The following is a 15,192-nucleotide window of genomic DNA, read 5'->3' on the forward strand; positions in this document are numbered from 1 at the left end:
CGGTAGGAATATGTCACTAATTGGAAGTAATTCAACGAGGAGCTTGGGTTTTGTTGCGAAGCTCCTACACTATGAATGTGGCAGCCGTGGAGTGAGGTGAGGGGCCCCTGGGCGAGAGGGGCCGAGGGCCGCCCAGGCGGCTCCGCTGCTCCCTGGGCCGCCAGCACTGGGGGCCTCGACGGGGACGTCGGCCGGGACCAGCCAAGCCACGCCTGGCTGACGCGGTGACTCGAGGGCCAGGTTTTCCTCTCTAGCTGATTGACGGTGGATCTGTACCCAGAAGGAGGTGCGTCTATTTTAGAATCACGACCTGCTCCAGAACACAGGACTGGTGGTGGGTTTTGAAGAAGGTGCCGAACAACGGTGAAGACAGTAATCCCAGGGAACAAAGCTTCTGCGACTGGGTGCGCTTGAGCGCGCCAGAAAACTCTACAAAATTAACTTTTTTCCTACGAACTTACATGACCTTCTGGCCCACATAGAGAATTTGTTGCCTGACGATCACTCTGCGAGATCTCGCTAAATGCACCAAAATGAGGCAAGCCTACACCTACGTTTTACCCAAGATTAGGGGAGGCATGTGGTCTCTGTTCTAGGGGTATGCGAATAATGGCCTAATTTTACAAGTTTCAAAAATTACATTTTAGTATATATATTTTAGTAAGAAAACTTGTTTATCCTTTTAAATGATAATTAGTTTTAAAGCTCTGGTAACAAAGCGGTGAACAAGCCCTCTCCTTTAATATCTTAAAAGATGAGACTGCTCACAGAGAACTAGCTAAATATAACAGGACCTTATTCTTCTTTAACTTATGTTATCTCCTAATGTTTATAATTGCAATAATTTTAATACTTTTTATGAAACACCTTACAATTACTGTACTTTATTTTCAAGAAGCATTAAGAATATAATCTAGGATTACTAGTGTCAGTTACTCAGTCACGTCCAACTCTTTGCCAACCTACAGACTGCAGCCTGCCAGGCTCCTCTGTCCATGGGATTCTCCAGGCAAGCATGGGGTGGGTTGCCATTCCTTGTCCAGGGGATCTTCCCTCCAAACCCAGGGATCAAACCTGGGTCTCCTGCATTGCAGGCGGATGGATTCTTACCATCTGCAATAAAATTCTGAACCACAATAAAATTTTAACATAGGCTAGAGTATTTCAACTTATAAAAAATGATTTCTTTTACATTAAAAACATGCTCTAGGGCTCAGTTTGCGGTAACGACTCCGGTATTTTATCATTTGTTTACAGCCACTACTTTTATCAGGAGTTTTCTTTTGGATGGTTTAAATGTGTGTAAATACTTACACAGCTACTTAAAATAGTCTCATATGAAATATGAATGAGTTGTTTCTCATACGAAATAACACTAAAATATCAACCCAGAGTTCTCAAACAACGTAACTATTACTTTTTCAATAACCCTATCTGTCCAGGATTGCAAAGTTCATACTTTTGTATGTAAAGGATACTTGATACTGCTCATCACCGCCCCCCCTGAAATAAAACTCCAACAACAAAACATCTCTTGGTCATGGGACTGCTGGATCAGAAAGACTGGGCATTTTTGACACAAGGAAAATGCCAAAATATAATATCTGGGATTAAAAAAAAAACTATTAAAAAATAATACCAAAAGTAAAGTTTTAAAAGTGGCTCTAGGACTTCCCTGGGGGTCCAGTGGCTAGGAGCCTGCATGTTCACTGCCAGAGGCCTGGGTTTAAACCCGGGGAGGAGCTGAGACCCCGCAAGCCACTGTTGCACCTCCGGCCACACACCGCACCCCTCCCCCAACACAGGCTGCCAGCAGGGCAGAGGGCAGATGCAGGCAAGGGCTGACATGAGACACAACAGCGCTGATTTATAGGCCGGGAGCCCAAGCAAGGGCCTAAGAGAAAGTTTGCTTTTGCAGGACAACATTCACATTGTGCAAAACCTAGTCAAAACTTGAAAAATGTAAACGTCTATATGCATTTTAAACCAGATACTTAAAAACAAAAAAATCAACAGCTAAGAGTTCAGTAACATTAAAAGACAGGTGCAGACAGTAAGAGCAGCACACGGGAGGCTAACCGAGAGGCCGGGGGGCACAGGGCCCTGTTTAATGAGCCCCCGAGACACACCACACCCCCTTCCCAGGATGGGCCGGCTAGCAGCCCCCGGCAGGCTCAGCTGTCAGCACGGCTCCTGTGCTGGAATCAGAGAAGCCTGGGCTTAAGTGACAGGCTTCCTGGATTCTGTTGATCATCAGCCAAAACAGTTGCTCCATATAATCAACATCAGAGCTGACCCCTAAGGAGGCCTCGTCACTAAGGATGGTCCACATTTAGCGCTTTCGCTAGAGTTCTTACTTATCTCTCAGATGCTCTGCACGTTTTATTCCATTTCATCCTCACAGCAACACTGCGACTCTGTGCTGTTCTTTCCCTCATTGTACAGATGAGGAAACAGAACAATTAAGGGACTTTGAGCTGGAATCCAACTCCAGATCTATTCCCTTCAGAAGCCCACCTCTTACCCACTGTAAAAGGTACTATAAAGTAAAAACAGGATACTTCTGGGACTTCCCTGGCGGTGCCGTGGTTAAGGCTGTGCCTCCACTGCAGGGGTCCGGGTTCCACCCCTGGTCGGGGAACTAAGATCGCGTGAGCCACACGGCATGGCAAAAAAAAGAAAAATCCTGCGAGTTTTCAGTAAGTATTCCAAAATGCCACAGTCATACACGAGATTACAGCGCTCAACGTAGAATACTTCATGGCCTAAAGCAAACACACACACACACACACAACACATGGCTCGTACACACCCCAACCACATAAATGTACTCCTGTGATGAAAAATCGTTCATGCTATTCAAAGTGATTTCAAACAGGATGACATTTGTTCCTTTTTAGGAGATGAGAATATATCCTGAGTCTATAACCAGAGTTTTTTTTCTTTATTAAGCATAAAACTAATAATCAGAAATGCTGAGACACAAATGAAAGAACTTCTTACTCTTTGCGCCCCCCCCCAAAAAAAAAACACAACTGTTAGGTGACGCTCCTGCTAGTGAACTGCTTTCGTCCCGTGAGCCTGCCACAGTCATGAGGTGTAGAAAGCCTCTGCCACCAAGCTGCTGTCTTCACTGACACAGACCACCTTCTTTTTCAGCACCTCAGCTTCCTTGCCTACCAAATGGGAGATACTACGTGTTCTGCCAGCGTCATTCAACTGAAGCGCATGTCTGGTCTTTAAACAGCAGTGAGACTACATCTGCACAGGGACTTGCTACTACCCCACAGCGCCATGGGGATGCCGCTGTTTAATCGGGGCGTGGGGTGCGGGGTGCTGCTGGCTCTTTCAAACTCCCATCAAGCCTGGCTCAGTCTCTGAGTCTCACAGACACCCTGGAAAAAGGTGCGACAGGTGCTGTTAGACGGGAACGAGCGAGGTGGCCATGCGGCTCATGTCCAGTCGCAAGTTGTGTTCGATCCCTTGTGACCCCACGGACGGTAGCCCACCAGGCTCCTGTGTCCACGGGACCCCCAGGCAAGAACCCTGCAGTGGGCAGCCATTCCCTCCAGCGGGGCGTCTTCCCAGTCTCCCATGTCTCTGCAGGCAGACTCTTGGCCTCTGAGCCACCTTCCCCACTCCCAGCCCAGGGCTTCTTGTTTACTGGTTTCCCGCCTCGGCCAATTCAGCAGCGTGGCCCAGCAGCGAGGAGGGATGGAGCAAGAACAACAGAGGCGTCCTCACTCCGAGGAACCCGGCGGAGGGTGCCGGCATCCTGAGCCGGTGACTCACAGGAAGCACGTCTTCGGCCTGAGGCTGGGGGTCATGGCTCGGACCACATACCTTGATCTCCGGGAGCTGCATCACCTCAGGGAAGACTTCGATGCAGTTGGAGTGAGCCGTCACGGTGTGCATGCGCCTGCAGTTCATGATGGTCGTCGGCACGGCCTTCAGTTTATTCCCACTGAGGTCAATCTCTTCAAGTTCCTCCAGTTTTGCCATTTTACTAAAAAAAAAAGAGAAAATCCAAGGTGGACAAATCACAAAGTAACTAGAAAGAAATTTAAAAAGAAAATACTAATAATAGATAATGAGAACCAAAGGGTAATTTAGTCTGAAGATTCTTTAAAGATTCACTCGGAATCATTTTAACAAATGATTTGTTGAATCACTTTTTCACTACTGTTTTTGACAATCAAAGTATTTTAACACCTCTTTTCTTACTACAGGGGCTTCCCTGGTGGCTCAGACAGCGAAGAATCTGCTTGCAATGCAGGAGACACAAGAAACCCGAGTTCAGAAACCTGAGTTCAATCACTGGGTCAGGAAGATCCCCTGGAGTAGGAAATGGCAACCCACTCCAGCATTCTGGCCTGGAGAATTCCAAGGACAGAGGAGTTTGGTGGGCTACAGTCCATGGGGCCGCAAAGAGCTGGACAGGACTGAGAAACTAACACTTTTCTTACTACAAAACAAAAAGTCTTAGCTTCAACTCTTTAAATTGGCAACAAGAAGAAAAACGGATGTCCTTTTCCTATTAAAACTCTGTGTGTGAATTAAGTTATCCTGACAACAATCACTTTGCTATGTGGCTTAGTCTGAACTTCAGTGAAAATCCTACTTGAATGGGTCAAAAGTCTGCATTAATCCAGTATATGTGCTTTAAAGAGCTTAGTTTAAGAGTAGGGTTTCTTTGTACTGGCACTGAGACCTCAAGGGGATACAGAGGAGAAGCGGGAAGGTGTATATGAAGATATGCTTTCTCCTGAAACCCACTCCCCAAATTCCTCTGACGTCACGTGTGATAAGGAAGTGGTGCTGAGGAGGAGAATGCTGACGGGCACCCGGATCACCTCAAAACTGTCTGCATGAGTGTGTCAGTCACTCAGTTGTGTCGGACTCTTCGAGACCCCACAGACTGTAGCCCACCAGGCTCCTCTGTCCACGGAATTCTCCAGGCAAGAATACTGGGGTGGGTAGTCATTCCCTTCCCCAGGGGATCCAACCCACCCAGGGGTCAAACCCAGGTCTCCTGCATTGCAGGTGGATTCTTTACTGTCTGAGCCACTGAGAGACCTTGTGGCTGAGCCAAATTCAATCTGTACCCAAAGAAATTTCTCTCAACTTCTGCTAAATATCTACAAAGAAAGCACCTTTCTGACTTTACCTTAATAACACACCCTAATATAATTTCCCTGATAGCTCAGCTGCTAAAGAATCCACCTGTAATGCAGGAGACCTGGGTTCGATACCTGGGTTGGGAAGATCCCCTGGAGAAGGGAAAGGCTACCCACTCCAGTATTGTGGCCTGGAGAATTCCATGGACTATACAGTCCATGGGGTCTCAAAAGAGTTGGACACTACTGAGCGACTTTCACTTTGAATATAATTTAACGTTTTTGTTTAAGGATGTCTTTTTTTTTTGTTGTTGTTGTTGTTGTTATAAACCTCTGCCTCTATGTTGGGCTTTTGCAGTTCTGTGGAGTTTTCTTTTCTTTTTTTTTTAAATTTTATTTTATTTTTAAACTTTACATAATTGTATTAGTTTTGCCAAATATCAAAATGAATCCACCACAGGTATACATGTGTTCCCCATCCTGAACCCTCCTCCCTCCTCCCTCCCCATACCATCCCTCTGGGTCATCCCAGTGCACCAGCCCCAAGCATCCAGCATTGTGCATCGAACCTGGACTGGCAACTCGTTTCATATATGATATTTTACATGTTTCTTATTGTTTAATCTTAACCTATAGTCTAGAATTAACATTAGTTATATTAATCAATAATTACAGTAACCAAATAAAAAAAATTCCAGAGTTAGGGGTTTCCTATATTTTCTGTAAATCTAGAGGGAGAGAGTTCCCCCGCCCCCACCGCCAGCCCCAGGTGCACCCCTCGGCTCCTCTGACTGCTTTTCCACCGCGGCGATGCCGGAGTCTTGACAGGCACCCAGTTACTGGCATCTTACCTGCCTGCTGCGGTTTCACGTGTCACAACAAACCATCCAAACAATTTAGCGAGAAACCCTTTACTGCCCTTCTGTTATCTCTCAAAAATAAATGTTACTTTATTTGATTGCTTGAAGATATATACTAAAGATACAAGAACTAAGTTTTTACCTGATGAAATCAGATCTTTTAATATCATAAACATTCAACATGGTGTTAGGATACGCTACAAACACCCCTGTATGTACAGACTGTGAAGTAATCCATGTCTGACAGCCTGAATTTGTAAGAGATTGTTATTTGAATATGTCACATATTTTGAAAAGAAATGGGAAGAAATCAATAAGCAACAGGCATGAAAAAAGATTCAAAATATGGAAATCAGGCCCAAGGAAGAAAATGTTAAAGAAATTTCCATGCCTCAACATAGAATGAAGGTGGAAAAGAAACCAAGTTTCTGTATTTAGGGCGGTCACCAGTGGCCTGGGTCGCGCGGGGGAACCCTCAGAGCTTGAGGGGACGGCCGTGCTTGGCCTCTAACCATCTCACAGGACGGGGAGCCCTTTCAGGGGTGTTATTCTTATGGGACCACCATGTTTTCTTCTAAAAATATCACCTCATTCCATAGTAAAAGAAAAATACATAACAATTAAAAAGAAAAAAGAAAGAAAAACTTAAACATTAACATCAAATGAGTGGGAGAAAATAAATGTATACTACAAAATAAAGCAATACTAGAAGTCAATGCATATCTGGGCCTCCCCGTTTTAGTAAGGGCTTCAACAGACTGCTAACCTTGATGGCCACAGAGGGAGGCTGTGCCAGTATTCTGCTTTGGCCCAATGCTAAGCTGCAGTTAACAGCAGAATACCACAGGGGTTAGTGTTTGCTTCTTTGGTGTGTGGATACGAGTTCTAGGACCTGACTTGTTAAATGGATAAATGCCAATGACACAGAAGCAGAGTAAGTCCCCCACAGCAGGCTCCGTGTGCAGATTCATTCAAAGCAAGACACAGTGCTGCTGTTTCCCAGGTTACAAATTCAAATTCAAACAGACTTAAAAGTGGAATTTTCTGAGAGCCATAAATTATTTCCAGTGTCACAGTTTCTATGATCAAATAAGCCACCACTGCTTTTTATACCATAAACACAAATACAAAGCTACTAGCTAATTAAGAACCTTCAGGTTCCTAGTTAAGGTTCTAATTCTCACTCGCCATACTGTTAATTTTTTTAAAAATTAATCAAAAGAAAAAACATACCTGTAAATAACATATTTTGTTTCAAAATCGTAAGACCAGTCTAGCAACTGGGTCCTTGGATACATTCATATTAGAAAAATAAACATTCCTCTTTAGTGGAATGTTGATAATGGCTTATAGAAAAGAGGAATAAGCTTTACACTATTTGGAAACTAAACATTTTAGTTTTTGCCTTTTCGTCTATGAACCCATAAATGCAATGAAGGATGTCACTCTGTAATCTTCTTTTACCTTGCGGGAAAACTCTGAAGTCGGTTGTAGGCCATGTGAAGAATCTTCAGATGGGGGTGTCCGGTTAACAAGGGCACACATTTATCTGTGAGGTTGTTGTTCGTCAAATACAACTCCTGTAAGATGCTGTTGGTCTCCTCTGAAAGTGTGGCTGGAGGGAGGGTTTCCAATTTGTTTGCAGATGCATTCAGGAATCTCAGGCTACGATGACAAACACAACAAAATCGTGCTGGTAAGCCAGAGCTCCACCCCAGAATTCTCAACAAATCTAGAAGTTTCCTGACGGATACCTACCATACTGGAAACTGGGTTTAGAAACACGAATTTAAAGATAGGTTTTAGCTTTGGCAGGCATATAGATATATGACTCCACAATCTATACTGAACACAATAATTGCCTAAATGTGTTAACTACAAAGAGATAGAGATCAATTTTGTTTGTTTGTTTTTCCTGGTCACAACTGTGTGGCTTGCAGGATCTGAGGCCCCTGACCCTTGCCCCTTGCAGTGGAAGAATGGAGTCCTAACCACTGGACTTCCAGGGAATTCCCTAGAAATAAATTTTTATGGAAGTACAAAAGAAAAAGCAAGTCATATTTTGTAGCTGGTGGGGAGTAGAAAGGAGAGTGATAAGGTAAAGCTAATATTCTGTCTTAAGAAAGAGAAACACAATTGCCTATTTTAAAATAAAAGTTTTCATAGCAATAAAACAATTAGATGTTAGATCACAATATAACTAAATCAAATAGTGACTAAGTCCTTTTCAGTATGCTGTATAAACCATATTTTACTGACATATATTCAAAACTGCACGAGATAATTTGTTCTCTAGTAAAAGAATGGAATACTGTATAGTAGTGAAAATGAAGAACTACATGTATCAATAGGATGGATCTAAAAAATATGATACTAATAAGAGAATCTAGATAACAGGATACACTGCATGATTCCATAATTACAGAGTTCAAAATCAGGCAAACTTAATCTACAATATTAAAAGTCAGGGAAGGGAGGCAGTGTCTAGAAGATGGCTTCTAATTTTTCCAGTATGATACAGCTCTGGTTCTCACTCTCGGTGCTGGTCACATGAGTGTGTTCACTTTGAGAACGTTTATCAAGTAGTATACTTGCAGTAGAAGGAAATGGGCTACTCACTCCAGTCCTCTCGCCTGGAGAACGCTATGGACTGGCGGGCTACAGTCCATGGGGGTTGCAAAGAATTGGACACGAGTGAGCAACTGACACTTTCATACTTATGGTCCCATTTCTGTATTTATATTATACTTTAATAAAATTTACATGGAAACACGTATTAATATACACTATCAGTAACCCAAATGATAGTGTGAACAACAGCTAAACTTGAAGAATATTTTTATACTTGAGATAACTAAAACTGTCAAAAACTGTAATACTTCCTTAGTTACTGTGAAACACAGATAAATAGAAAATGCAAAGCTGGAGAACTGAAACAGAATCCTTGCTGGGATCAGGCTCCCAGTCACTGAAAAGGGAAGCGAAGGGCGGAGCAGGACCTGGGCAGACAGACAACCCTGCTGCGTCCCGGTGATCTCCAGCACGGGCGCTCCATCGTGGGGCCGCAGTGACTGAGCACTGTCCAGCCCACAGGACCCACCTGCCACGGTCCCCAAGGCCAAAGCTGCCTTGTTCCCCAACCCCTACCTGGAACGAACCGCTATGTTAATGAACCAACTTTCTCTCATTTCAAAACCACCCAGGTTTGACACATTCTGCATTCAATTCGGGACTATTTTACCATAACTTAGTTAAAAAAAGAATAAAATCTTCCTTAAGAAGAAAGACTCTGGAATACCAGGTACAGATATTTTTAATCGAGGATAAAAAGAAGGCTCTGTATTCAAGAGTCACCACCAAGACTGTCGTTCCAAGCTTTCAATCCACTAATTCAATACTCTCTGATCTTGCAGCCCCCACACTTACACACACACACACACGCACACAACTCCATGACATAGCTAAGGAAAAGCAGCTTCCCCCAAATAGAACATTTTCCATTAACGAAACACATATTCTGTTGACATTTAAAAAAAAAAAAAGAGGAAGTTAGAAAAGGGCTGTACAGACCATAAATAGTCATGGGAAATTACAGTCGTGTGTGCTACAGAGAAGAAAATAAAGGTCATTCATGAAGTTTCTGAAATGGTTTTGAACTAGGAAGGAAACCCATTCCAGCACCATAGTTCTTTAAAGCTCTTTTACGACTTTCGTTTTATCACCTGACTTAAATACCCTGTTAGGATTTCTCCAGTGTAGAATTATAAAACATTAAAATGCATTGCCCTAAAACATTTTGGAATAGGGCTAACTGAGAAACTCGGACAATCTCATTAAAACACAATTCTCTAGGAAATATGTAGTTATAAACATATGAAAAGAAAATAAATTAACTCATGAATATTTGCATTATTTTTAGGCCAGGAAAAAAAAGAAGGAAATTTGTTTTGAAAAAGGAAAAAAGACTGACTAGTGAATGCTCACCTAGAAAACTACTAAAGGAACTTTAAAAATCCTTACAACACGGAAGTGATTTCCAGAAAGACTTGTCCACTCATCTTGTTGAAATGTGCCTGTACTGAAGCTTATACACGCTTTATGGGAAACTGAGGTGGAGGATCCCACATTCCACCCCTCCAGGAAATAAAACTAAGTTGAAACTACATGGCTGGTTTTGAAAGACTGAGTTTGAACTGAATCAAGCCTGACTGAATCATCTTGTTAGTTAATGGTCACAGAGCAAACAACTGGCCTAAAAGCATTTCTGATTATAATCGTCTCAGGGAAATTAAATTCAATGCCCACCCTTCAAGAAATAAACACACCTGTCACACAGCCGCACATTTCAGCAGAAGGCAGATCAAGTTGGTTTAATCGTCTACGTGTTATATCCATCAGAGTGAGCAACTGCTTTAATTCTGTAAAATGTCTCCAGTCTGGATAACAGTTTTACTCAATAAATAGGGTGTAAAACCCTACCCTCCTCTGCTTTCAAAACCTTCCGGAGAGTTAAATTCCTAAAGCACTGAGTTAGGTCTCAACTCCGTATGGTATGGGAGAACGTCCTCAAGCTTCTCCCTTGTAGATTTTTGCAGTAACTGCATAAAAGACTTGTTTAATACGCCATGAAGACTTTGATCCATAAGAACCCCCTTCACGACTCAACCCTCATAAAGACCCGAGAAAAGTAGTCGTGTGTCATTGCCGTCTTTCGGTAAAGTGCTTCTTCCGATTTCCTGTTTCATCCAATACCCCCACTGTCCAGAGATGCCCCTGCTCTATTTCACAGAAGACAAACTGAAGCTGAGAAAAGTCAAATTACTTGGCTGCTGTTAAACAGTAATTAGTGGCTGTGTGTGTGTGCGCACGTGGGCTCAGCCATGTCCAACTCTTTTTGACCCCATGGACTATAGCCCGCCAGGCTCCTCCGTCCATGGGATTCTCCAGGCCAGAATACTAGAGTGGGTTGCCATTCCCTTCTCCAGGGGATCTTCCCAACTCAGGGATCTTTGCTATCCTGAGCCACCAGGGAAGCTCCGAAAGACCAGTGTCTCTTTCGCCTCCCATGCTGGAAGGCAGGTTCTGACACTAACGCCACTTGGGAAATTAGTGACAGAATCAGAAATAAACCCAGATCTCACTGATCTTAAAGACTGAAAGGGGCAGTGTTCAGTCGCTCAGTCATGTATGACTCTGTGCGACCCCAAGGACTGTAGCCTGCCAGGCTCCTCTGTCCATGGGATTTGCCAGATAAGAAGAGCGGAGTGGGTAGTCATTCGAGTGGGTAGTCATTCCCTTCTCCAAGGGATCTTTTCGACCCAGAGATCTTTGCCATCTGAGCCACGAGGGAAGCCCCAAGAAAGCCCACGATTACCTAATACAATTCTCCAAAATGTAACTGACAGAAACAGAAATAATAAAACATTTTCCTGAGGACATTTTCATGTCATCTTCCCCCAAAACCCTGGAGGTCAAGCAGAGCACCTGCTGGGCAGTGTGAAGACCACACACACACACCATATACACTTCAAACTCCATCCCTAAAATAACGGGACACACGGCACAGCACTCAAACCGTTCCTCAGCAGAGAGTGTGACGCCGCAGAGAAAGGACACTCACACAGGATTCCTGCCCTGAAGCATCTGGAGAGCTGCCCACGGCGCAGGGGACAAACCCGCTTCCTGGTTCTTGAGCAATCCCTCTGTTCTTCCCTGGCACATTCTGTCCGTCTGTTCTGGCTCCTCTAGGGTTTTCTGTTTTGCTTCTGTTTTTGTTTTTTTTTTTTTTTTTTAGTAATTCCCAGCACACCCTTAAATTTTACAGCTAAATTCTGTCCTTGAAACGAAGCATAGGATCGGTGCCACCACAGATCTATGTATTTGCAGGCAGACCAGGTATTCTGCATTCAAATTATTTTTTATGCAGATAGGTACTGTGACTTGTGGTCTATTAAAAATGCAAAAGCTTAAGACCCTAAGCACAGTGAAATCCTTTTAACTTTTATACAACCCCCTGATTTCTGGCCCTAAAAATCCTTAAGAGGTGTCAAACAAAATGCTCTAAATTACTTCTGATGTGTCTACACAACGCAATGCTTTTAACAACTTCATCTATCTTCAAAAGACTGGTAGCTCTTAAAGCAGGGACTTTCAAACTTTTCATTAGTGGCAACTAAGAGCACAACATTTTACATGACCACCTAGTGAAGATGCAAAATACACACATATAAACAAAACAAAAGTTTCCTGCAACAGTATTTAACCTTACTCTGTCTTACACTGATATTTTCTATCCCATTTTTAAGTGCTGGTAGAAACCCACTAAATTACTACATCCCCACTTACCAGTTTGAAAAAAGGATGCCAATTATTCATTGTATAGCAACGCCGCTTAATAGTGAGACTGCATGGGAAGAGAAAGTACATGCGCACAGCCTAACAGAATGCACACGTTATTATTTGGCAAGGTCTGAAAACGTGCCTGGCTTGGGCAATAAAGATCATAAGCCTACAGGGCAAGGGAACAAAGGTCATACAGATGGAAGACCTGCTGAACAAGAACTCAAAAAGGATTAACTTTAAAAATTAAGTGTAATTATATTAAGAACCAACACTGAGGCAACGCTGTAAGCTAATCTAAGCCCTTCTCCTGACTCAGCCAGTCACCCCACACACGTCCCCTCTCTGCTCCAGAATCCAACTGAGGACTGCACATTCCATTTCCTTATCGTGCCTCATGTGTCTCCTCTAATCAGTGTAATTTGTTTCAAATGACCTTGACACTTTAAAAAAGTACCTTTTGTGGAATGTCTCTCAATTTAGATTTATTTGATGTTTTATTATCATTAGAATAATGTAATGCACTTCTAGCAAAAACACACAAAAGTGATGTCTCATTCCGGAAGGCCTGTGATTCTCAACTTTACCTCCCAAATATTCTTATTAATTAGGTCAGGGCAAGGTTTCAATGGAGGAGAGCATGGCAATCCACTCTAGTATTCTTGCCTGGAGAATCCCCTTGGACAGAGGAATCTGGGAGGCTAGAGTGGTCCATTGGGTTGCAAAGAGTTGGATGTGACTGAATGACTAAGCACAGCACACAGGCTTCAAAAATCGATACAGAATTAAGAATTCTGGTGACTGGCCAAGTTGAGTCAGTAGAAATGAGAAAATGGCCAGAAAAATGCATGTTTAGTAGGTAATCTAGGGGATCCTGAACACCCTTTGAGAAACACTATTCTATTTCACTATGGCTATCAAAACATCAGAACTTCACAAGATAGCTCTCTTCCCTTAGGAAAAATAATACAGGCAATCTAGCTCTTCAAAATGTCAGAAATTTTCTATCTTTGCCAAAAGGCACCAGTTGTCATGGTCAATTGATCACGCTTTCCCAAATCTTCTATTCCCTTTTAGTCCCTTTGATATTTACACCCATTCTGTCTGAGTCACTAAAACTTATGGTCTTGTAATGTGACTAATATTCTGGGGATATTTTAATAATTACCACGTACTTCATTTGTACATACTCTCTCTCCTTCTTCCCGTCCCCTGAAAATACCTTGTTTTGCTCCAACCAGGGGGAAAAAACAGACCCTAATCTCCACTTATAACAGGAATCTATAACTCTCCTATAAAGGGCCCGTTGTGGCTTTGTTACTTAGACTTATCTCATCAGAAGCAGTTCTCTGGCCATGACGTAAGAGTGCAAACGCAAAATGGCCCAGGAATCAGCCACCGCCAAGCTCTCAGGAGCAGCAGCAGGACAGCGGCGCCCACCCAGCCCGCTGACCCATGGGGCGGCGCCCACCCAGCCAGCCCGGTGACCCACGGGGCGGCGCCCACCCAGCCAGCCCGCTGACCCACGGGGCGGCACCCACCCACCCAGCCCGGTGACCCACGGGGCAGCACGCCACTCCTGCCCATCTGCTGAACGCCACTGATTATCTGAAACTCTTTTGGGGGTTTCCATCAAGAAAATTCTCAACTTCAGTAAGATGGGAGGACTAGGCCAGTTAAGATCCAGATTAGAATATTTGCCAGTTTCCCTCACAGAACCAAGTCCTGTCTTGATCACAAGATACAAAACCACAGTCCATTGATCGGCAAATATGGTCCAACATACTTCACATCTGTCTACAGTTATTGAGCTGCCAGTCAAAAGACACAACATTCAAAGAAAAACATGGAGAGTAAACTCATAAACTTAAATTGCTGATTCACGCCATAAGAATTTTAATACATGCGGTCTGAAGGCGCTCTGGAAGCACAACCACTGAGCTGGCGTGCCCTATACCCGTGCTTTGCAACGGGGGGCCCACAGCACCGAGAAGCCGTGCAGCGCAGCCAAGAGCAGCCTCCGCCCCCCCAAACCAGGGAAGAGCCCCAGCAGCAGCGGAGACCCAGCACGGCCAAAAAACAAAAGTATGGGGGAAAACTGGCCTGAAGTTCTCAGAGGAAGCCGAGGATATCACCACAAGTCGTCTAATTTAGATTCCTCTCTCTTCTCCAGTTAACTGCTACCAGGTCAAGCAGATCAAAAGACACCATCCCAAAGCTGTAATATCTCACAGACAATATTATGCAATTAAAACCATGATACTGTGTTTTAGCAGCCAGATTCAGAACTAAAGAAATCTCCCTAGAAAGAGAGTTCAACCTTTTGCTCTCTCCAATAACACATGTTTTTCTGACCTCTCATGAAGCTTCCAAGCACAAGTTCTATCTAGAGAACAAACTAAACCATTTCTAACTTCAGTTCAGTTCAGTTCAGTCACTCAGTTGTGTCCGGCTCTTTGCGACCCCATGAATCGCAGCACGCCAGGCCTCCCTGTCCATCACAAACTCCCAGAGTTCACTCAGACTCACGTCCATCGAGTCAGTGATGCCATCCAGCCATCTCATCCTCTGTCGTCCCCTTCTCCTCCTGCCCCCAATCCCTCCCAGCATCAGAGTCTTTTCCAATGAGTCAACTCTTCGCATCAGGTGGCCAAAGTACTGGAGTTTCAGCTTTAGCATCAGTCCTTCCAAAGAACACCCAGGGCTGATCTCCTTCAGAATGGACTGGTTGGATCTCCTTGCAGTCCAAGGGACTCTCAAGAGTCTTCTCCAATACCACAGTTCAAAAGCATCAATTCTTCGGCGCTCAGCTTTCTCCACAGTCCAACTCTCATATCCATACATGACCACTGGAAAAACCATAGCCTTGACTAGAC

General features: G+C 43.8%; 1 protein-coding gene across 1 annotated transcript in view; it reads right to left on the minus strand.

The window, feature by feature from the left end:
- Positions 1–15,192, minus strand: part of PHLPP1 (PH domain and leucine rich repeat protein phosphatase 1) — a gene marked incomplete at its 5' end in the record, with an annotated part of 223,440 nt that overhangs the window by 23,963 nt on the left and 184,285 nt on the right. Inside the window, 2 exons of the mRNA XM_025273112.2 lie at positions 3,844–4,006; positions 7,442–7,642. Of these exons, the coding sequence (XP_025128897.2) occupies positions 3,844–4,006; positions 7,442–7,642 (364 nt within the window). The remainder of the gene's footprint in view (positions 1–3,843; positions 4,007–7,441; positions 7,643–15,192) is intronic.

This window comes from Bubalus bubalis, chromosome 22 (assembly GCF_019923935.1).
Source record: "Bubalus bubalis isolate 160015118507 breed Murrah chromosome 22, NDDB_SH_1, whole genome shotgun sequence".
Lineage (NCBI taxonomy): Eukaryota > Metazoa > Chordata > Mammalia > Artiodactyla > Bovidae > Bubalus > Bubalus bubalis.